The sequence below is a fragment of the Pithys albifrons genome, chromosome 2 (assembly GCF_047495875.1).
Source record: "Pithys albifrons albifrons isolate INPA30051 chromosome 2, PitAlb_v1, whole genome shotgun sequence".
Lineage (NCBI taxonomy): Eukaryota > Metazoa > Chordata > Aves > Passeriformes > Thamnophilidae > Pithys > Pithys albifrons.
Window position 1 is genome coordinate 105,681,973 of NC_092459.1, and position 23,072 is coordinate 105,705,044.

Consider the following 23,072-nt stretch of genomic DNA (forward strand, 5'->3'; position numbering starts at 1 on the left):
CATCAGTGGCATGATGGGTAGAAGGAGCTTTTCCTTTGAACATCTATCCCAACACTGGTAGTCAGGGTGCCAGGATGAGCTGTGCCTCAGTGCCAATCACTTCTGAGGTGGCTCGAACTCCTTCATAAGCTGCCAGGATCTCTTTCTCAGTTGGGGTGTAGCTGGCCTCAGATCCTTTGTATCCCCGACTCCAGAATCCCAGCGGTCGTCCTCAAGTCTCCTCAGGTACTTTCTGCCAGAGGCTCTAGGATGGGCCATTCTCCCCGGCTGCAGTGTAGAGCACATTCTTCACATCCTGTCCTGTCCTGACTGGCCCAAGGGCTACTGCATGGGTAATCTCCTGTTTAATCTGTTCAAAGGCTTGTTGTTGTTCAGGGCCCCGCTGGAAATCATTTTTCTTCCGTGTCACAAGGTAGAGAGGGCTTACAATCTGACTGTACTCAGGGATATGCATCCTCCAAAAGCCCACGGCACCTAGGAAAGCCTGAGTTTCCTTCTTGCTGGTCGGTGGGGACATAGCTGCTATTTTGTTGATCACCTCTGTTGGAATCTGACGACGCCCGTCTTGCCACTTCGCTCCTAGGAACTGAATTTCCTGGGCAGGTCCCTTGACCTTACTTCGTTTAATGGCAAAACCAGCTCTTAGGAGAATCTGGATTATCTTCTTTCCTTTCTCAAAAACCTCCCCTGCTGTGTTCCCCCATACAATGATGTCATCAATGTACTGTAGATGCTCTGGAGCCTCACCCTTTTCCAATGCAGTCTGGATCAGTCCATGGCAAATGGTGGGACTGTGTTTCCACCCCTGGGGCAGTCGATTCCAGGTGTACTGCACTCCCTTCCAGGTGAAAGCGAACTGCGGCCTGCACTCTGCTGCCAACGGAATGGAGAAAAAGGCATTGGCAATGTCGATGGTGGCATACCACTTGGCTGCCTTGGACTCCAGCTCATACTGAAGCTCCAGCATGTCCGGCACAGCGGCACTCGGGGGGGTGTGACCTCATTGAGACCACGGTAATCCACCGTCAGCCTCCACTCTCCACTGGACTTACGTACTGGCCATATGGGGCTATTAAAGGGTGAGTGAGTCTTGCTGACCACCCCTTGGCTCTCCAGCTCACGAATCATCTTGTGTATGGGGGTCACAGAGTCTCGGTCAGTGCGGTATTGCCGACGGTGCACTGTGGCTGTGGCCAGCAGTACCAATTGTTCTTCAACTTTCAGCAGTCCCACAGCAGAAGGGTCCTCTGAGAGGCCAGGCAAGGTGCTCAGCTGTCTGATTTCCTCTGTCTCCACAGCAGCTATGCCAAAGGCCCAACGCAGTCCCTTTGGGTCTTTGAAATATCCATTCCTCAAGTAGTCTATGCCAAGGATACATGGGGCTTCTGGACCAGTCACAATGGGGTGTCTATGCCATTCCTTCCCAGTCAAGCTGACTTCAGCTTCCAGTACAGTCAGCTGTTGGGATCCCCCTGTCACCCCAGAAATACAGATGGATTCTGCCCCGACGTATCCTGATGGCATCAACGTGCATTGTGCACCAGTGTCCACTAAAGCTTTGTATTTCTGTGGGTCTGATGAGCCAGGCCACCGAATCCACACAGTCCAATAAACCCGATTGTCCCTCTCCTCTACCTGGCTAGAGGCAGGGCCCCCCTAGTTCTGGTCATGGTATTCATTGCGCTCTCCCTGTGAATAAGACCGGGAGGTTCCTTCAAGACGATCGGGCATAACATCATCATTCCTATACTGTCTGGAGCCTTGCCCACGAGAGACCGGAGCAGCCTTCAACCTTGAAGAATTCCCTGTGTTAGTTGTGCCTCTTTGCAATTCACGTACCCGAGCTGCTAAGGAAGAGGTGGGTTTCCCATCCCACTTCCTCATATCTTCTCCATGCTCATGGAGGTAAAACCACAGATTGCCGCGTGGAGTGTACCCTTTCTCCTTAGCTGAAAGACGCCTGCTTCTGATGGCAGAGACTCTCGTTTGTTCTGGAGAGATATGGAAGAGTCCTTCCTTAATCTTCTCTTCCAGTTCAGCCAGTTTTGTTTCCACAGCTGAGACGTGGGCTCGTAATGGAGCAGTGACAGTGTCTTCATAAATCCTGAGTTTGCTGACCAGTGCACCCACCTTGTCTTCTCCCTCTCTCCACTGCAACGTTGCAAGGTAGCGAGAATACATTTCTGGCCCAAGTCGTGCAAATTTTAACCACATCTGGGATGTGCACTGGACACCATCTGGACTTTTAGGGAATCTCTCATCCTCTGAAAAGATTATCTCCAGTACGGCTAATTCCCTTAAGCACCGGATACCTTGTTCCATCGTGTTCCATTGTCCTTGCTGTACGTGGAGGTCCTCCTTACAAAGATATCTCTCCCTCACGCTTGACAACAGTCGCCGCCAGAGGCTGAGAGTTTCCTGTCTCTTTCCAATGCCCTGATCAATGACCACATCTCGAGACAGGGATCCCAGCTGCCTTGCCTCACTCCCAATCTAGAATTGTATCATTGGCTGCAGCATCCCAGATTCGAAGTAGCCAGGTCAAGATGGACTCATTTGCCTGTCGTGTGAACTCTCTCCGGAGCTCACGCAGCTCTCCCAGGGATAGGGACCGGGTGATTATTTCTGGCTCCATTTCTTCTGCTTGAGATGAAGGTCCTGACTCTTCCTCGTCATGCGCTATACGAACTGATTTGGTCTTTGATTTTCTTTTCTGGACAGGGGCAACTGCTATCGGTTTCTGTTGTCCTTCTGGCTCCTCCATGGTTTGTGTGGACATGGTGCTGGTTGATTTGTTTCCCTTTCTCTCTGGCTCAGCTGTGGTTTGTGTGGGCATGGTGCTGGTTGATGTGTCTCTTCTCTCTGACTCAGCCATGGTTTGGGTGGACATAGTGCTGGCTGATGTATCTCTCTTCCTCTCTGGCTCAGTCACGGTCTGGGTGGACATGCTGCTGGTTGATGTATCTCTCTTCCTCTCTGGCTCAGCCGTGGTTTGGGTGGACATGGTGCCTGTGGATTTGCTCCTTTTCTCCTCCTCTTGATGATGCTGTACCACACCAAGCAGTGTGCGGTAGGCAGTGGCCAGGGCCCAGCAGGTTGCTGTGAGCTGCACATCTCTGGGACTACCAGAGCATCTTCCTTTCACATAGCTTAGCATTTTGGCAGGGTCCTGCAGTTGTTCTGGGGTGAATTTCCAGATCATTTGAGGAGAGAAGGTCTCCAAATACTGGCCCATATCTTCCCACTTCCCGTGCCACTCAACATCATCCGCTCCCAGGGCAGGCCTCCAGCAAGTCTCCTTAGAAAGCCCAGTTCTGACCCTAAACATGGTGTATACAGTACAGAGGAGACAAAGCAACACTAACAGCACTAACAGTAGGATTATGCTGTCCCTAACATCAAAAGGAAGCTCAATATTTTCAATGATTGTTGTAGCAGAGGTGAAAAGGTGGAAGTAACCATCTCCGCCTGTTTTCCCCACAGTCTGGGTGCTATTTTTAATGAGACCCCAGAGATAATAACCCAAACCAGGACAGGCACACCAGACTGAATATACATTCACAATGAAATTCATTGCTTCTGATGTTATGACAACATAAACATAGTATATTAATAAAGCAATTTTGATCCTTCTCCCTGGTATTAAAGAGAGCATCAAAATAGGCACATGGTTCCCCATGTGTCGGAATATGAACAGGCCCAGATACAGCATCCACATGAATACATCAAGCAACATGGTAGTCAGGGAGTTTCTGTATCCAAATACACAAAATGAAATTGTAATTCTGACTTCTCTCTCGTGGCCCCACGCTGGGCGCCAAAAGATGTGCTGGTTTAAAGGTGAACCAGCAGGGGAAATGAACTCACCACGAGAGAGATTATAAGACAGAGCTAAAATTTAATAATAATATTACAATAACAACACTGACACACAAGGGAAATTGCTTTCAACTCACAAAACCCCAGCAGTATAACCCAGTGTCCTGGGGCACAAACCCAAGGGGGGTTGTTTGCCCTTGTGCTGAGACCCCTGTGGTTCCCCCAAGTCCAGAGCAAAAGGAAAAGAAAAACCTGTTGGTGCAGGCGAGGGCTGTGGTCTGGGCGAGAGCGGGGATCTCCTCCTGTCAAGGTCCTGCTGCTGCTCTGGATCCGACGAGAGGTTCCCGAGGTCTTCTTACCCACCACTTATGTACCCTCAGGGAGCACTCAGTCCCTCCCCCTGGGCGGGGACTCACACAATGGGTGATTAACTCTGGGAGCCAGGGGGTGTTGAGCTGTTGATGGCCCATTAGCAGCTCCGCCCCCCTCAGGCTGGGTGTGAAGGTGATAATGGCTCCCTGGGCAGCTGCTGCTAATGGCCCATTGACCTTGGGGAATGAATAGAGGGGGTAGAATACACAGCTTTGATCACCCCCACACAGGGTTAGCTGGTCCCTCCTGCTGAACTAGGACATAGGGATACACATTTTCTTTAACACATTCAAAAAAATCTTACCTAATAATATTTCTGTCTAATCAGATGGTAAATATAAGCAATGACTGGCTCATTGAAGCAAAGACTCCCTAGTAAGAGCACAGCTACTGGCAACTCAGTACTTGCTACTCACTACCTTACTCAACTAGTAGCTCCATAAATCAAGTCCAGTTTTTCAGAAAATGGATCATAATGGAGTGGTATTTTGCTTTCCTTGCTCTTCCCAACTCAAACTTCAGTTATAGTTTCAGTTCATGTTTCCTTGCCAGGCATATCCATTTGTATTTTTATCTATTAGCAGAAATTATTTGACACAAATCTAACAGTACAGACTCTCTCAAAAGTCAAGACTTTTATACTTGCATCTTCAAATCCATTATACAGGAGTTATCACAGAATCACAGAATCAATTGGGTTGAAAAACACCTCTGAGATCATCAAGTCCAACCCTTGGTCCAACTCCAGTCCCTTTACCAGATCATGGCACTCAGTGCCACGTCCAATCTCAGTTTAAAAACCTCCAGGGATGGTGAATCCACCACCTCTCTGGGCAGGCCATTCCAATGCCTGATTACTCTCTCTGGAAAGAATTTTTTTTCTGATCTCCAACTTCAATTTCCCCTGGCAGAGTTTGAGCCTGTGCCCCCTTGTCCTATTGCTGAGTGCCTGTATATGCACATATACAGGTGTTTCCACTTCTGCAATTGGAATTATTCTCAGAACTATCAACAAATACAAATTTCACTTTCTTTAGTGGTTAAAGCAAAATTTGGCTTTCCAAGCCAAATTCTTCTCTCCCATAACAACATAGAGAAAGCGTTCTTTTAGCAAGAGACTTAGCAGGAATCTAGACCTGCTGCTACTAACAGCAACCTGTGCAGAAGCTCAAGAAGCACGGAATAAAAATACCCAAAACCCCCTAGCCAAACAACAACAAAAACCCCACCCTCTACCAAAAAAAACCAACTAAACACAAAACACTGAAATCTTGCCATGAACTTAAGGACTTACCTACATAGCATTTCAGAACCTCATTTATACAGATAAAACCACTGAGATGGCCAAATCAGTGGCCTCTGCATTACTTAAAAAATGGTTTCTAGCCAACAGCAGCAAATGACAGCACAAGAACTGAGCATAAGTCAGTACTGAGCCAGGAAGCCTCAGACTTACACTCATAGAGCATACAAAGACAGGAACACGTGCCACAGGGGTATGTGTGAGAGCAAAAAAGTCTTCACACAGGGCAGACATCCATATTATCGTCAAACAGGTTTTACAGCTACAAAGCAGATCTAGAATGATCCTTGATTTCCTCTAGGAGAAATAAAACCACTAGACCACACGAAAAATCAAACACATGCATCTACAGCTAAGGTCAGAACGTGTACAACTCAGCCAACTGCTGCTGTAATTTCTTCCCAGAGATGAAAAATACAGGAATTTGACCAAGATCTCACAGTCACTGTACCTTGAAAACTACACAGGCTGCAGCTGAGCTGATCCACAGACAAAGGTCACATCAAAGCATCTGCCTGCTACCATACAGACCAACCACCACCAGTACTTCTCTGCCTACAAAGGAGTCTTTCAGTAACTCCCACTACAGCACAAAAGCCCCACGCAAAACTCCAACACGACCCCTGCACTCCACCAACTCCAGGAGAACAGAGTAGCTGATGTTACTGCTGCAGCATTAATATATACAGCTTAGAGGGGGGTTGAAAGCTCAATAACAATTTCTTGAAGAATCATTAGCTGGACAGAAACTGCAATTATTTAAACAGATAGTGGAAAAAGACTTCCTTTCTACATGCTCAAGGACCAGTAACAAGGACAGAAAAGGTGTCTCTCAAGAAAGAACCTAAGAACATAAAAATCTTTAACACTGAAACAGAGCTGAGGCACAAAGGGAAGCACTGACGTAACCAAGCAGATGAAGCACAAACAAGTGACTTCACATAGGTAAGACTAAACAGGAGCAGCTTGAAAGAACAGCTGTAGCAGTTTAACATCCATTTTTGGTGACCTACATAGCACTAGACAACATTTGAAATACATCAATGGTTTCTTGACAACTAATTATGATTTGCCATTCCAAAAAGGAAGAAAGTCATCACGGGCTGTAGGATGATGTCTTTCTTGCTCACTAATTGCAGATTAGAATTTTTTCACCAACTGTTTAGCACAATAATGTGTCATTTATCCTTTCTCCAGACACTTTCCAGTCAGTAAAGTCACACTAGTCCTACAAATTTGTAATACCCTTTTTTGAGCATTTCCTTCTTTTCTTTTCACTGTTTACCCCATCTCTCTTTTTTCTGTTACTGCAAAAGGATGGCATTCCTCTCTAATATTCTCTCCTCCAGGCACCTAAACATACTGTTATTTAATTTCTTGCCATAGAGATTATCTTATTCACTCTCAACTTTTTCGTCTTTCTGCATCCCTTTTAACTGCTCTGAAATTTCTTAGATAAATATGACAGAACTGGTGGCCAAGGGGGGAAGCCCTAAAAGGTTGCTTAGTAAGTATGCAAGTGCCCAAAACTTCATTAATGCCTAACTATGGACTGACCTGCATCCAACTGCCTTGCTGAATGTCACAGGTAGCTAAAATTATTGCACTAAAAAGTCAAAATGAAGGTACACAACACATTTCCCAATAATCTCAGCACTGCCCATGTCAGGTAGTCTGATTAGGAAAGGCTTTCCTAAGCAGATACATAGCACCTCGTGTATACTCTTCAACTGATACTTTTAGTGCATCCTGATGGCATTACTTAAAGCTATTTGCCCTGACAGACACCATCCCTGCTATTACACCTGTCTGACTTGAGCGGTTCTGTCTCTTCCCTACAGAGGCACAGGAGACACCTCTCTGCATGACACCTGTGCTGCAGTGACAACAGCATTTCCAATAAACAGTGAATTAAGACAGTGTCTCAGAAGAACCGAGCAACAAGACAAAGTTAAGGTTCCATGGCAGTAGAGGAATATATCAGTTTTGTATATCCTGGATTTGTGCTTTTTTTCCTCTAGTTGGTTTAGGGGGAAAGGCTACATGGTGAGAAAGGCATTAAGATTAACCACACTCCATATCTGGAAGGCTACCTGGCATTTCTGTTTTGGATGAGTAGTTTGGGTATAATTTCTCTTGTTTAATGCAAAGCTCTTCCTAGCGTTCTACCCTTTCAGTGATTTCAACTGCTACAGAACAGAATACCTGCACTCTGACCCTTTCTGCTAATTCTGAATTTGACCTGCAGTGGTCAGGTAGTTGGACTAGATGGTTGTTGGAAGTCCCTTCCAAATGAAATAGTCTATCCTACTTTCCTCTCTGCTCAGCACAATCTGAATATCCTTCCAAAAAAAAAACCCCACAACAAAACAAAACCCAAGCAAACACCACCCCAAAACAAAACCCCACACAACACAGCATTATCAGGAGATTCAACCTAAGGTACTGAAAGAACTATACTGAAGGTTTTTCGACAGGAGACAAAAGAGGGAAGATGATTTACACTTATTCCAAAACCGATTTCTAGGATGTACTTTATTTAAATGAATACATGAACAGGTCAAGCAAAATAGGTCAAGATCTGAACTCACTGTACCTAGCTCCTGCTTCCACACTGTGATAAACACCAAGTAACTGAGCTGCAAAGAGCTGCTTTTCATTTACCACCAAGCAAGAACACTGCCCCGGAAGTTTGAACAGAGTGGCTGAGAAGCTGCATGTTACATCCCTATCATACCTTGCGGTAGTTTATAGTTATCTTTCTGTGTCTGGACACATCTCACTTCCCCAAGAACAGGGATAATAAATCTTCATTTCTTCACAGAAATTTTTAAGAATAGGTATGTAAGAGACACAGTGAATGCTACAGTTTATGCAGATTCAACACTAATCAATAAAACTGAAATTCATGGGAAGGAGAGGGGATGGAGCCAAAAGGCCCCTCAACTCCCTTAAACACAGCTCTTAGCACACATCCTCCCAGTGTTCTGACCCTCTGCTAGACTGAAATTCTGATTACTCTGCCCAAGCCTCTTCACCACTCAACACTGCCTCTGTAAAGGTCATTCTTCCAAATCATACTCTCCTACACTGAGTTATTTTTGTGGGAATACATCCTGCTCTTTCCCTGGTCAACATTTTGGTCTCTTCCTGGCTCTTCATGCTCCTCAGCCTGGAGATGAGCCATGAAGAAGAGGGTACACCTCTGGGTTGTGAGATGTGTCCGCATGAAAGGCTTATGCAGCCCAATGAAACAATCCCAGAACAGGAAACTGCCACAATAATAAATATAGCCCAGGAAGGAGACCCCACCAATCTGCTTAGAATCATAGAATCAATTGGGTTGGTAAAGATCTCCAAGATCATCAAGTCCAACCCTTGGTCCAACTTCAGTCCCTTTACCAGATCATGGCACTCAGTGCCACATCCAATCTCAGTTTAAAAACCTTCAGGGATGGTGAATCCACCACCTCTCTGGGCAGCCCATTCCAATGCCTGATTACTCTCTCTGGAAAGAATTTTTTTCTGATGTCCAAATTAAATTTCCCCTGGCAGAGCTTGAGCCCATGCCCCCTTGTCCTATTGTTGAGTGCCTGGGAGAAGAGACCAACCCCCACCTGGCTAGAACTTCCCTTCAGGTAGTTCTAGACAGTGATGAGGTCACCTCTGAGCCTCCTCTTCTCCAGGTTGAACAATCCCAGTTCCCTCAGCCTCTCCCCACAAGACCTGTGCTCCAGTCCCTTCACCAGCCCTAGCAGGGTTCTACCACAAAAGAGTATATAATCCATATGAATGCACAGTTCACTGATATTCCAGGGCATATGTCAGGGAAAAATAAAACAAAAATAAACGATTACCCTACCAGACTCCTACCACTCCTTTTATCCTGGTCATCCATTTTCCCATTTCTCCAAATTCCCCATTCTCTGCACTTCCTCCTACTTATTCTTCTTTCTGCTCTCTTCTGAGCAATCCAGGGCACTTTCACTTCTGCCCTCCTCTCAACCTGCTTCATCTTGTATGTCTGAACCACAGACAATTTTTATAAGCTGAGACCATTTCCCTGCAGATAAATGAATAAGATACATCCCAGAATAAGTTTCCTGTACATCTTTGCATCAACTAGAGAAAAAACCCATGAAAACTCATATTAACTAACTCTACTTAATTGATGCTGGCATTTTGCTATTTAAAAGCTTCACACAAAATTACTAACAAAAGCACCCTGTCATTCATTTTTCATATATCCACTTGATGTTATAGCTTAATCTTAAAAACTAGTTTGATCTCTACTATCAAGACAACTTCTGCCTCTCCAATAGTGAATCTGGGAACAGAGACAGTAAATCCTCAATCCACAGGCAGTAAATCCTCAATGACCACCCACCTCCTTGAGGTACCCTGTAACTGACACAACAAGCTGCCTAAAAATCCTCATGTTCTTGACCTGGTACACATTTCCTTCAGTTTCTTTACTCACAAGATTCAGCTCATGCCATTCTTGAGATGCTAAACGTAAAGTTACATATTCCATGCTCTCATTACCTAACGGGGTAGGGCAGCGTTACCGCACATTAACTTGGATAAACTGAGATACTCATAGATCATGTAGCTGCTCTGAGCCAGAACCCAGAAAGAAGGAAAAAGAGAACGGTACAAACTTGTTCATTTTATAAAAATACTGCAGAAAAGAGGAAGGGAAGAGCAGGATCTTGTTCCTACTTGAAACACTCACTGCATGATGTCCTGCTCTTGTACAAGACAAAGCACATTGCTCTGTCTTGACTGCAACAGTGACAATGCTCTGTCACAAGAAACTAGAGAATTAAAATAGTTCTCTCCAGAGATACATTTTGTTGCAGTTTCTCAGGGAACTTTTGTAATAATGTCCTAGTTTGGGCTGGAGCAAAGCTAATTTTCTCCATAGTACTATGGGCTATATTTTGGATTTGTGGTGACAATACAGACATGTGATCATTACTGCTGAACAGTGCTGGCTACACAGAATCAAGATTTTCTCTGCTTCTTCTACAGCTCCACTAGTGAGCACAGCCAGGAGAGATGACCCTGACTGACCTAAGGGATATCCCAGACCACATGACATCATGCTCAACATATAAAGTGAGGGAAGAAAAAGGAGGACAAGGGCGTTCTGAGTTTTCTCGCTTGTAGCCTTCTGATTCCAACCCCCATCAGGCTGGGGAGTGGGGCTGTGAGCATCCCTGTGGTGCCTGGTTGCAGGCAAGGGTTAAACCACAGTAACAAATGTAGCAGGTACCCTCTCCATCAACAGTTTTAACTGATGGGAAAATGGTAACAGTCATTTAATTATCCCAATAATTGCACACGGCAAGTTCATTCTAACAAACCACGAAACAGGTATTCTAAATACCAAGGTCTGCCTCTAAAACAATGTTTTCTTTATCTGGCTTGTTCAAGTAAGAAACAGAAAGAGCCATCAAGAAGAAAAATGGTTGCAATCAGATGGACAATTAGTTACTTAAGGAATTAAACAGTATATATGAAAGTGTTATTAGACCTAATTTATGGCTCAAGGACTATCTTGACACTTAGATGCAAATTCAGGAAGAAAAGGGCATGTTGCAAAAAAAAAAGTGAACAAGCATGTTTATAGCACTGGCGAAGGGGAAAGTAGAAAAACTATGAATTTTAGGAGAAGGCAAGCCTTTATGATCAGCGTTACCGGGGTATGCTGCCAGACACAAAGGTAAACCCGAACGATGAAAGGAACGCTGTGCCTTGGCTGCAACACCCCCCATGTTTCTATAGTTACACTCAGCAACAGGGCGAGCACAAAACTTGCCGTGGCGATACCCCCCAAAAGACAACCCAGCTGCCCACGGGAACAGCGGCAATCCCTGAGCCGCACAACCCAAATCCCATCCATCCATCCATCCATCCATCCATCCATCCATCCATCCATCCATCCATCCATCCATCTGCAGGCTCAGTCCCTTCCCGCGGGCACCTCTGGTGCAGAACAAGCGGACATTTGCGGAGAACAGGACCCAGCCCGGTGCCCCCCGCCACTCCCAGTCCGGAAGCGCCTCCATATCCCGGGAGGTCCCGACCCCGGGAAGGCCCCACGAAGCCCCCCGCCCCCGCCGGGGGAGCAGCGCCGGGGGCGGGCACGGCCTCGCCCGTGGAGGGGCGGGACGGGCCCCCTCCCCCCGCCCGCAGCCTGAGGGGAGCCGCCCCCCAGCCCCGCGTCCCTCACCGCGCCCGAGAAGCCGCCGCCGCCGCCGCCGCCGCGCGGTGCGGGGGGCTTGTCCCGCCGGCCCTCGCTCTCCTCCGCGCCGCTGTACTCGATCTCGCCCTCCTCGGCAGCGGCGCTGGGCTTCAGCCGCTTGGCCTGGCTCTCGTAGGCTCCGTCCTCCTCCTCTTCTTCCTCCTCGTACCGCTCTCCGGACGACGGCGACGACATGGCCGCGGGGGGGAAGGGAAGGGGCAGCCGGCGGTGAGGGAGACACGGGAGCGCGGACAGAGCCGACGGCGACGCCGATCCCGAGCGATGCTCTGCGCTCCGGCCCCGCACACGGCCCGGCCCGGCCCCGCCCCCCGCCCGCCACCGGCGCTTCCATTGGCTTTCAGCCGGGGCGAGTGCGAGAGCGCCGCGGCGATAGGTCAACAGGGATGTCCATCAAGCCACAGCGTGGCGGTGATTGGGCGGCGAGCGGCCCGTCCGCGCGGTGAGGCGGTCGCGGCCCCGCCCCCTCGCAGCGGTGCCCGAGGGCTCGGGCTGGGGGTGGCGGCGGCAGCAGGGACGAGCCGAGGACTCCCCAGAGTCCGCCCTGCGCCCCCGGCACCGCGGCCTCTTCCGTGCCCACTGTCGCCTCCTGCAGTCCCCGCCGCCTTTGTCTCCTTCGCGGAGCCGCCGGCCGAGCGGGCGGCGGAGAACGCGCGCCCCGGCGCTGCAGGCCGACAGGGGCGGCGCGATCGGTGCGTTCCGGCTGCGAGGGCCACGGCAGCCGTGAGTTGCCAAGGTCATACAGAGGCTTCGGAGAGCCCTGAGACCGCCTTTGACCACCCACACCTGGCCTTTGGCCCCTGGCAAGAAGTAGGCACGCTCGTTCACGGGGGCCGGTGGGGTCCGGTGTCCAGCGGTGAGAAACAGCAGCGCTCTTTGGGCGAGCCCGGTGGGCAGGAGACCTGCCTGGACAAAGGGCACTGTAGTATTGCAGGCAGGTCTGTTTGCTGGCAAGTGGTGGGTCTGCTCAGGTTCCTTCTTCAGGGTGATGCCGAAGGTGGTTCTAAGAGCCCGTGCCTGACTGCAGAGAATCCAAACAATCCAACAGCCCAGGCTGGAAGGCAGCTGGCAAGAACACTGGTCCAACTTTTATGAGAGGGAGCCTAGACGAGATTATCTAGCAACTGTCCAGTAACAATGTGAAAATACCTCCCGTGACAGGACTCTCACCACCACGTCCATGGTCCATGGGTTCTAATCACTGGTTATTCTCACTGTGAAAAAATTCATGGTGTCCCTTGTCTTCTCCCTGTGGCTCTTTGTGAAGAGTCTCCATCCTCTTTGTAGCCACTCTTTAAGAGCTGGTGTATTCAGATTAGCCCCATCCCGAAGCGTTCTCTCCTCGAGGGGGTAAGACCTAAATCCTTCAGTCTTTCCTTAAGGGCAGATTGTTTTCCAGTTTAGTATCATCGGCCAACGTGGTGAAAGTGCTTTCAATCCCCAGGATCCACATCATTGTGAAGATGGTCAGCATGGAGCCCAGAGTCAACCCCTGCGGGGGTCCACTTGTGACAGGCAGGCAACCTGAGTTACCACTGTCTGAGTGCAGCCTGTTAGCCAATTTTCTACCATTTTGCAGACTACCTCTCCAATCTGTAATTGCCAGTTTGTCCAGGAGAAGGCTTCCTTATGGATGGAAGCATGGAAAGACTTCTAGTGTTATATGCTTACAGGACATCCTAGCTGAATTAGTTTCTGCAGCTGTGAGTGCCAAACCCAGATGGATGTGGAGTGGAACCCTGCTGGAAGTAGATCACTGGAGAATGGATATAGGTTTGCTTTTGCAGTTGAGCAGCCAAATAGGAAGACAGCCAAAATAAATGTTATCATTTTCTTCTTCTTTCGGTGTACATGTGGCAAAAACCCCAAACCCCCACACCTTGTTCCTTGTTTCCCTTGTTTCTTGTTCCCCACAAACTTGTTCCATCTGTGTGGGATGATGGCCCCTCTGATAAAGCCTGATGGGTTGACAGAGACGCCCCAGCCCCCTGCAGAGATGCTCCTGGCCGAGGACAAAGGCTTTCAAACTGAAAAGATTAACAAAGGATGGAGTGTTAAGAAACAGCACAGCCTTCCTTTGCAATATCTTCTATGGCTGCTCTAGGAGCCACCTTGCCTCAGGCATCTGCATCACCATCACCCCTCCCAACAGATTGACTATTGGTCACAAAACCACATGAAGGAAAAAAAGGTATAAAAAGTGTGTGGAGTTTTAACTCCAGCAGAGAGGGGGAAATGCCAGTGTCTCTGTGAAGGTAATTACTGCAGCTTGTCCTGTCTCCTCCTCCTCCTAGAACAATGTAGGGGTGAGACCATGTGCTTTCTATTTTTAGTAACTTTACTTTCTTAACTTTCTTCCTTTCTAACAGCTACTTTGATTCTTACTTTATAAGCATTTCCTTTACTAAATGTATTTTGCTGCCTTAATACTAATAACAGTAACTTGCTTCACACTTTGCTACTTTATATTAGTTATCACTTTTTGCTATTCTTACTTTATAAGACCAGCTCTGTTTTGCAACTACAGTAACTTGCTTTACTTTCAAGGTGCAGTTTCTTTTTCAACATGTATGTTGATAAGAAGCAGCTCTGCTCTTTCCTTTTGTGTTACAGAGAGAGTGGTGTGCAAGATATTTTATTGTTATTGAGAGAGTGTCTGGATAAGTGTTTTAGGTGGCTGTGTTTTTAGTTAGTAGTTTTTTTCTTGCTAGTTTCTGTCTGTTGTGAAAATGGGATACATTGCTGTATTGTAACTTGAGTTTAGTGTGTTTGTCTCTGTAGAATGTGTTTTGCGCCGGTATCTTTTGGGATCTTTTATTATCAATTAAATACAATCTTGCAGCTGAATGTTATCACCGGCAAAGCAGAACCCACAATAACTGTCACGTATTTGTATTAACAAATGTTATTTCGGAAGCTGTTGTGAGAAAAGTTCCTTTTATGGCTTAAGTGTGGCTTCATATTAGAAGTCAGAAACACTTCCAACCTGTGGGCTGTCTGTTAGTTGACAGACAGTGTTGGGGAACATAAGGCTCTGATTATCTCGAAGCACTTATTGCTAATAATTTTCTCCCTGACTTAAGTGTGATCCTCATATCAGGGGTTAGAAAACCTTCCAGCCTGTGTTCTGTTCTAGTTCGGTGGGCAGCGCTGGGTTCATAAGGCTCTAATTTTTCTGGAGGCGCTTATTGCTGTAATTTCTCCCTGGCTGAAGTGTGGCTTCATATCAGAGGTCAGAACCCCTTCCAACCTGTGTGCTGTCAGTTAAAAGACAGACAGTGTTGGGTACATAAGGATTTGATTGTCTGGAAGCGCTTACAGCTAATAACTTTAATACAGTTAAGACTAGATATCTTTGTATTTCTGTCTCTCTCCTCCCTTTCACGTGACAATCTGAAATGGTACTTGTAGGCTTTGAAAGCTGGAAAAGAAAGCAAATAGTGTGTTGTTTATGCATTTTCTGTTATCCTGAAACTTAAGTAGTAAAGGCACTCCTCCAAGAAGTGGGAAGAGGTTCAGTTTCCCATTCAGCCTGGCATGATTTGAACCTGCATCTCTTGGATACCTCACCTAAGCATCTTATCTACAAGCATGTACACTTGATTTAACTTAAGTTGCTGTGTTTCTCACTTCGTTTTCTCTTTGGCCTTTGTTTCTTAGTTTATGTTTTTCTTTCAGTATTTCTTATAGTTGTACCTATTTTTTTAACAAAAAACATTGCAGCTTTGAGAGCATACAGTCCATAGGGCTGAGGCTGTGCGTACATCTGTTGTGGGTTGAAACAGTCAATGAGGAACATGCCATCTGTGAGCATAAAGCTTTCTTTCTTTTCTTGGCACTTCTTTCCAAATACATTACTCATATTTCTGCTATGGACATAAATGCTGACTTGCCAGATGATATATCTAGTAAATTAGTTTTATGTGATAGAGCTCTGGGATTTTAGCAGACATTCACACCCTAACATTGCAAAAAATAACAGCCTGAGAAATCACAGAATGTACCAGAGTCAGAAAATGGCACTGAAATGCTGCAATAATTAGATTTTATTTAATAATTAAATTTTCTTTCCTCCGTGTATTTAGAATTACTTTTCTTTCTGAAAATGAGGAAATGACATACTGTTTAACCAAATTCTTATTTACAAAGTGTTCTGAGAAACAGAAAAATTTCAGCCTGCTTCTGTGCAGCACGTGGGCTCCAATGTCACTGGGTAGCAGCCCCTGCTTTGCTGACTTAGTAGAGTATTTAATTATTCCACTGTGGAGATGTCAAGGTTTTTTACACATTTAACTTTCAACATTGAGCCTTCCATACTAAGCTAATGTGAGCAGCTTTGGATCAGTTGTTCTTTCTGCCTGTGCCCTGTGCATAGGAAAGGAGGGAGGAAATATGGAAATACACCCCAATTATGTAAATTTGTAACTGAGCATCTGACTCAGATTTCACTGTTACATTGCTCGTCAGACCTGCTTCTTTTATAAAAGAGAGAGAGAAGAAAGATGCTAATACTGCCTGAAAGAGTTCTTTCATACAATTTTTATTACCTGGAGCTGATAAACAGAAGTCACAGTTTCAGTCTGCTACCCTCCAATAAGAATCACAGTTAGTGTTATTTGCTTACCACTGTACACTCAAGTATAACCACATAATTACATAAAGAGCACAACAATGACATCAAGAAAAATCCCCAAACCCAGCAGAAATCTAAATCACATAATTATACTCGTAGTTTGGAATTACATGTTACCAGTACAATTTTCTCTCCTCTTCCTTTGTGCCTTGTCTTTCTTGCATCCTTTACTGTAATTTATATTACATTAAGCTATTAGCTCACTGTAGCAAGGAATGTGTCTTACAATGCTAAAGCATGACATTTGCAGGGTTTTTGTTCCTTCTTTGGAATTTACTCTCAGCAGTTTAAGAAATTAGTACTCTGACCACACTCCTGTTGGAAGTTGCCTCTACCTCACTTGCAGAGGGATGGTGAAAACACCAACATACCTGCACAAACCAAACTGGAAATTTTTTCTCTTTTTTTTTTTTAAATTTTTTTGATTTCTCCATGCTCTCCTCTAGGCTCAACAGCACTTACTGCTCCTTGCCACTTGTTACTCTTTTCAATCCACCCATAGCAGTCTACAGCCCCCTATCTGGGTACTCATTGCAAGACTTTTGATGCCAAAACTCAGTAGTACTAAGCATGTGAAACACTAGTTGTTGTCAAGAGAAACTATGACTGCCCAGCATGTTTGACACTGCCTTGAATACCTAAATTGGTGTGTGCTTGGGTTGATAAACAGCTGTGGTAGAGGTCAGATCCACTGACCAGTAAGGACTTACATTGCCTTACATGGCAGAATCACCAAGCTTTGCACTATTGCCAGCACATTCAAAAGGTTCACAAATACAGGGATATTTATTGTTTCTTAAAGCATCATACTACAAATATCTCCAAATTTAATTCTCTAAGTAAACCTATAGAAGTTTGTCTCTGTCTACTGAGTACATCTGAAAAAAACAATTAATTTTTTTGATTGCAACTGAAAAGCATGATTCTTAAATGCTCCCATGCCAGGGGCAATCCAGCTATAGTCAGTTCAAGTACACAATCCATAAAATCACAAAAGCAGATCTCAGGTTTACTTTTGGATCACCCGACACAAAGTTTTCAAATGTTTTTGTTCATTACCACTGTGTTTCTGTATATATACAGGGTCAGAGTGCACACAGATGCACACATACACAAGGAGTTTAAAAGTGATGACACTGCTTGCTTTCTCTTCAGACAGCATAATATAGGCAAGTTACTTGAACCAGATGCTTACAATCAGTCACTGTTTTTTTCTCATTTTCTTACAGATGAGGTGGCAATCTCAAAATTTATTTTCAGAACTGAGTGCAAGATAAAATTGTATTATCTGTGAAATCAGGCCTTAAACATCTTAAATAGTCCCTTAAGAAGTGTATGGCCAGAACACATCTGGCCAACAGCTGTCTACATATCAGTCTTCTAGCCCTGCAGCAGAATACAGCAGCTGCTCACCTCACATGGCAGTGATGTACGGCAGTGAAAAATACTCAAAAGAAAACAAGTCAGTTTTACCAGAGGAAGAGCTGGGGAGCTCTGGGCACGGCCTGAGCTCCCTGTCTGAGGGGGAAGAAAGCAAAGACTGAGCTACCTGGGCCCAGCCTGCCCAGTACACCAAGTGAGGCTGCAGCCCCATGAGCAAATGAATCACTGGCTGTAAAACAGAAGTCCTTATCACAACAACTTATGCATAAAGGGATCAAAATCAGCCTGCATTTACAACTTTCAGTTTAGCATTTTCCATTACGTATCTTTTTGAATTTGCATGTTTTATTCTTTTTCTTTGTTATATGCAGAATGTGTGATTACCCTCTGTTAAAAGGATAAAAAGGCAGCCTGACAGGCCATCCTGTGGGATTTTTCACCCTTGAATACAGCAGAGATACATCAGCAGACAAGAGGCACTACACTTGTTTGCACTGGTGCAGCCATAGTGAAGATAAAGGTCCCACTGTCACAGTTCCTACCCAGGTATGGGGCCCCTATGTGGGCAGTGGTTTTTTACCTCTATGGTTTGTTTGGTTATCAGCACTGGATGGACAGTGTAAGGTATCTGTCTGGTCAGTGCTCGTTCTCTCTGGTTCAGATCACTTTCTTCTGCATAAATACTAGACACCATTTGTTGTTCAAGACACTATAATGGCATTTTCACATTCCCATCCAAGGATAGCTTTGCTTCTTAGGGGCTGTAGCACTAAATAACTGCAGTTTCAAAATTTCTTCCTTTTGCTAGCTGGTTGCTAGATTGTCCACAAGACACAGATTTTTCCAGCAACATATGGATGTGCTAAACACATTGGTTGTGCCCTGTGCGTAATCAAGTGCTCTGAAAGAAACCCAGGCAGCTTTCTTGTCCTGCCTGGCTTAGAAAACATGGTCGGAAATCATGAGTGAGCAGGACATTGGGGTGTGCAGAGAGAAATGAGGGCTGACCAAGATGGCCTGCAACAGTAAGAGACCCTGGCTGCCTGTCAGTGTAATGCTCTCAGGGTTGTCACACAAAATAATGCTGGGGCAGCCTGTCCTACTGAGGAGGCCGAAAGCTTTCCTGTGCTGTGGACACAAATCATGCCCTCAACCAGCTCTGACCTTTGCTTACAACCTGAACTGCCATCTGTGAGGAAAGTTGTATGCAGATACCAAGACTGTTCTCCCTATCTTAAAATAGCTGCTCCATTTTAAAGGCAGAGAACTTGGAAGTATTTTTTTGTTCCTAAGCTTGGCATCCCTGAATGGGGAATGGGTCACAATTCTGGATTTATATTGGGCAACAGTTCCTAAAAATAATCAGTGCTCAATTTGTGAAGCATGGATTGCTTCTCAGAATCACATGATTCACCTTGTGAAGAAGAGCCATCAGAGCTACCAGAAAATATATGATTTGCTGAAATAGCAATTTATTTGATGTTATGTGGTTTGTATTTTACTCTTTGATGATGGAAACTTAACTTGAGCATAAGGTCCAGTAGCTAAGTGAGAGAATATCTGAGAGTCCAGTGCTTTCCTATGAGTTATTGTATTCTATTTCTAACCTTGATCTCCTCCATCTCTTTCCATTCAGGATGAAGCAATGCCTCTAGAGTATTTTGCTTTCTGTGGCAGGAATGCAAACTGCTGATGGATTTTGATCTGACTGGTAAGCAAGAATGTCTACAGGGTGAGACTGGGTGCAGCACAGAGGTTTCCCCCGCCCTTGCGCTGGCTGGAGGTGCTACCACCCTAGAGCACAAATCAACCTCTTCTATGTGTCTTTGCTTGGGCTTCCAGGTTAGCTTAATGCACATTATACAGCACAAATACTTTGTAATATTAAAGCAATTCTGCTTACTAATGTCCTTGTGCTCTATGTGGTACGTGAGGATTAGTTCTATTGATTGTCATTAAAATGTTGTCTACACCTATTTTCACCCATTCCAAAGACGGTTCTGCTGGCTAAAGCCATACAAAACATTTTGTACCATTTCACCTAGTTAGCTGCAATAACCTTGATGTAAATCCCTTGTAACTTCCCTAAAGAATTACTTTTGCATCTTCCTGGACTCCCTAAGAGTGACACTAGCACAAGAATTTTGACTGTAACAAGGGGGGTGAGTTCAGCAAGTATTGCTTCATAAGGAGGAAATATTAAATTAAATTAAAATAAATTAAATTAAATTATTCCTACTTGCACTTTGCCCAAATTGACAGCCTCTAAACCTATGACAATTAGATGGCTGCTCCTGGCAGCCACAGATGACAGCACTGTGTGTGGGTGGAGGAATTGGGCTCAGTGAATTCGTGGTTGGTATCTATGTGCAGTCAGCTTTCCCTTAAGCAATGGCAATACAATTCACCACCTGAGCTACTCCATGACTATTAATTTGTCTGGCACAACTCCCTGCCTGAGAAAATGCTGTTTATACAGATAAAGTCTGTGGAGCATCTTTGCTACCCCTTTAGAGCTCCTGACTTGACTATCATGTCCTTAGGGTGCCACTGGCATGCTCTCTTGGGTGACACACTTCAGCTTTCACACTCCACAGGAGCATTTATGCATTGTCCAGCTGTTGCCATACATTTAGGCAGGATACCTACCCTACAGTTATGTAAAATAAGTATTTTTAATGACACGTGAGAACAAACTTTTGAGAGTTTTTTTCATCTTACGCTGTCTTTGCGAGAGAAGTGAGAAGAAATCTTCTTCTCTGAGAAGAAATCATTACTAGGCCAGCAAGAATACTTATCTAGCACAAACTATTTTTCCAATAGAGAAACCTGGCAGGGGGTTATGGGAAGAAGACGGTGACTATGCAGTTTTTACATTCAGTACATTTAAACCACATTAAAAACATCAGTTGATAAAGCATTCTCAGTGCCTGGTGTATTTTCTTCATCAGCCCATTTCTGACATGACATTCTCCAAGCCATGTATTGAGAATGCATTGCTACAGAGAAAGGTTTTTCCAGCTTCCCCAAATTTTTAATGTAGCCGCAGCTTTCGCTTTTAATATAACAAGTGGATGTTCTGAGTCATTAGCAGCTCATTACAAATGTGAAATATCAAGTAATTGGTAACAAAATTGAATACCAAATTAACCCAAAGAAAAATCTAGTTGTCCAGAAATACTTTCATTAATAATTTTTTTAGACCAGTACTGCCAGTCCTAGAAATCAAGTCATGGATTGCCCCTGTCCTGCTCCCCACCTAAACCACAGCTTAAAAATCAGAAGTCATATTTTTGTGGTTTAATCAGTCTGCATTATTTTGTTTGCCTTGTGGTAACTTGTGACTGTATCTCATGCTTGGATCATGTTTTTAATTATGATTTAAAGTCCCCATAACAACTGCAGCTTTCCTGTTTAAGGCAAACCAAGATTCTCCCACACTCGACTCCATTGTGGGTGAACGAAGAAATTTTGTTACTTTGTTAAAGCTGCAGGTGTTGGCCACTCTGAATACAGGTGTTTCAAACACAGAGGATAATCTATAGAATCAAGTAATACACTGGACTGATTGTGAAATTTTGTCTTCACATGCCTTTGACTTACTTTTTTGTTTCTTGGAACATCTTTGCATTTAGAATTTTGTATCTTAAATACTGTTTTTACTGGTGGGCTTCAGGGACAATTTTAAAGTTTTGGTATACCAAAAATGCAGCCACATTTTCTGATATAAAAGCAGAAAATTTACCTCAAGAGCTTTATAAAAAGGCCATAGGAAATTCTCAGATTAAAAAAAAACAAACAAAGAAACATCACCACAGGTTTAATAGAGAACAAACTACTTTTTCTCATAGTTAAAGCCTGCACAATGGAACAGCTGTGACTTAAAGGTTTGGCTCTCTAATCATAAAAAGAAATTTTAAAATACCATAGAGAACCATGAGTGTTGCAATGAAGCATTTCCCGAGTCATTTTTTTCAGGGATTTCCTTGACAAAGTCTATCATCCTGTCTTACCCTGGGATTTTCATGATCTTTAAGTACTATACTTAGAGGTGCTGTGTAAGTAATCTTGGCTACACCCACACTGAGGGGAAGAGGGCTTGGGAACACCAAAACTGCATTGACTTCCAACCAGCCTGGTGTCAGCAGAAGGCAGGACACAACAAGCCTGTCCCAGTCAGGGGGACATGCAGGTAAGGCAGGCTGAGCCCCCCATGCCCAGCATCCATAGGCTCTCCCTGCCCCGACGGGGCTTCAGGGCATCAAGGCAGTCCTTGTTTGGTGTTCACTGCAATGGCAGCATCACCCTTGGCTTTCCAGGGCTATCCCTCCATAAGAAAAGTTACCAAGCTTTAGTTGTACCAGTGTTGTTAAATACAAGACTCATCTAGAAATACATGGGCATGCCAAAGGGTGCTTTATCCAGCATTGCCTGGGAAGAATGGGGATGCTCATATGACTTCCTGCTGCTTTAGCTCTGTTGGTAGAGCACTGTATTTCAGCAGTCAGGCTGTGTGTACGCTATGCCTGAATTGGGGGTGGGGATTGCAGGGATGGATCTGCACATCTACATGTGTGAAGCAAGTTCTTAACACCTGCTCCCTGCAAGCCAAACTCATCCCCCTCACATAGGAAGGCCTAGTTTTGGCCTGTGGTTTCCCCAAACACCCTCCCTCCCTGCAACTCTGTATGTTGCTGTTGCTCAAACAGGAACTGTTTCGTGCTCACAGCCTTTAGTAGATGATGCTCTAATCTCCCTTTGACATCTTCCTGCCAGTTGCCAGTGCAGGCATGTACACATCTGAGAGCAATTTTTCTAGGACAGCAACATGAGGCAAAATGGTTTCCCTATTTGTTTTCTTTGTCATTTCATCCTAGCTCTTCCTGCCCCCTTCTCTGAGCCCTTTTTTATACCCTCCTATCCTTTTGACTGCAAAACCAAACTGGCAATTGCTGGGACCCTTATGTAGGTCAACCCTTGTGAGTCATGAGTGTGGTCTGCAGCTGACCTTCAGCTGCTTCATGATGCAGAAGGGTTATCAGGCTTATCATTTCTTGTGCCACTTGCCCTTGCCTTTCTGCTTCTACTTGCTTGGCAGATCCAGAAGTGCCATGCTGTGCCAGCCCACCTGGCTGTGAGCGCCACAGAAATCCCTGTTTTGTCAGTCCAGGACCCCAAAGCCTTCCTATTCAGTGCCTCCTCCATGACCATGCAGAGCCCTCCAGAGATGCAGGTCCATTTGGTAGTTACTTTACCAGTGAAAAAAATGTTGAATGAAGCAGGGCTGTCCTACT

General features: G+C 45.2%; 2 protein-coding genes across 4 annotated transcripts in view; one reads left to right on the forward strand and one right to left on the reverse strand.

Annotated features, from left to right (window-relative positions):
- The window catches only part of HNRNPLL (heterogeneous nuclear ribonucleoprotein L like), a 40,675-nt gene extending 28,617 nt beyond the window's left edge, over positions 1–12,058 (reverse strand). Inside the window, exon 1 of the mRNA XM_071581161.1 lies at positions 11,733–12,058. Within this exon, the coding sequence (XP_071437262.1) occupies positions 11,733–11,939 (207 nt within the window). The 5' untranslated portion in view covers positions 11,940–12,058. The remainder of the gene's footprint in view (positions 1–11,732) is intronic.
- A 176-nt stretch (positions 12,059–12,234) lies between these two features.
- The window catches only part of GALM (galactose mutarotase), a 31,586-nt gene continuing 20,748 nt past the window's right edge, over positions 12,235–23,072 (forward strand). For 2 of the 3 annotated variants that reach the window (XM_071581199.1, XM_071581187.1), the window contains exons 1-3: positions 12,235–12,618; positions 18,150–18,324; positions 19,415–19,489. In XM_071581199.1, the coding sequence (XP_071437300.1) occupies positions 19,471–19,489 (19 nt within the window). In that variant the 5' untranslated portion in view covers positions 12,235–12,618; positions 18,150–18,324; positions 19,415–19,470. Of the gene's footprint in view, positions 12,619–16,609; positions 18,325–19,414; positions 19,490–23,072 lie in introns of those variants that run through there. The other variant, XM_071581194.1, reaches the window with a different exon arrangement.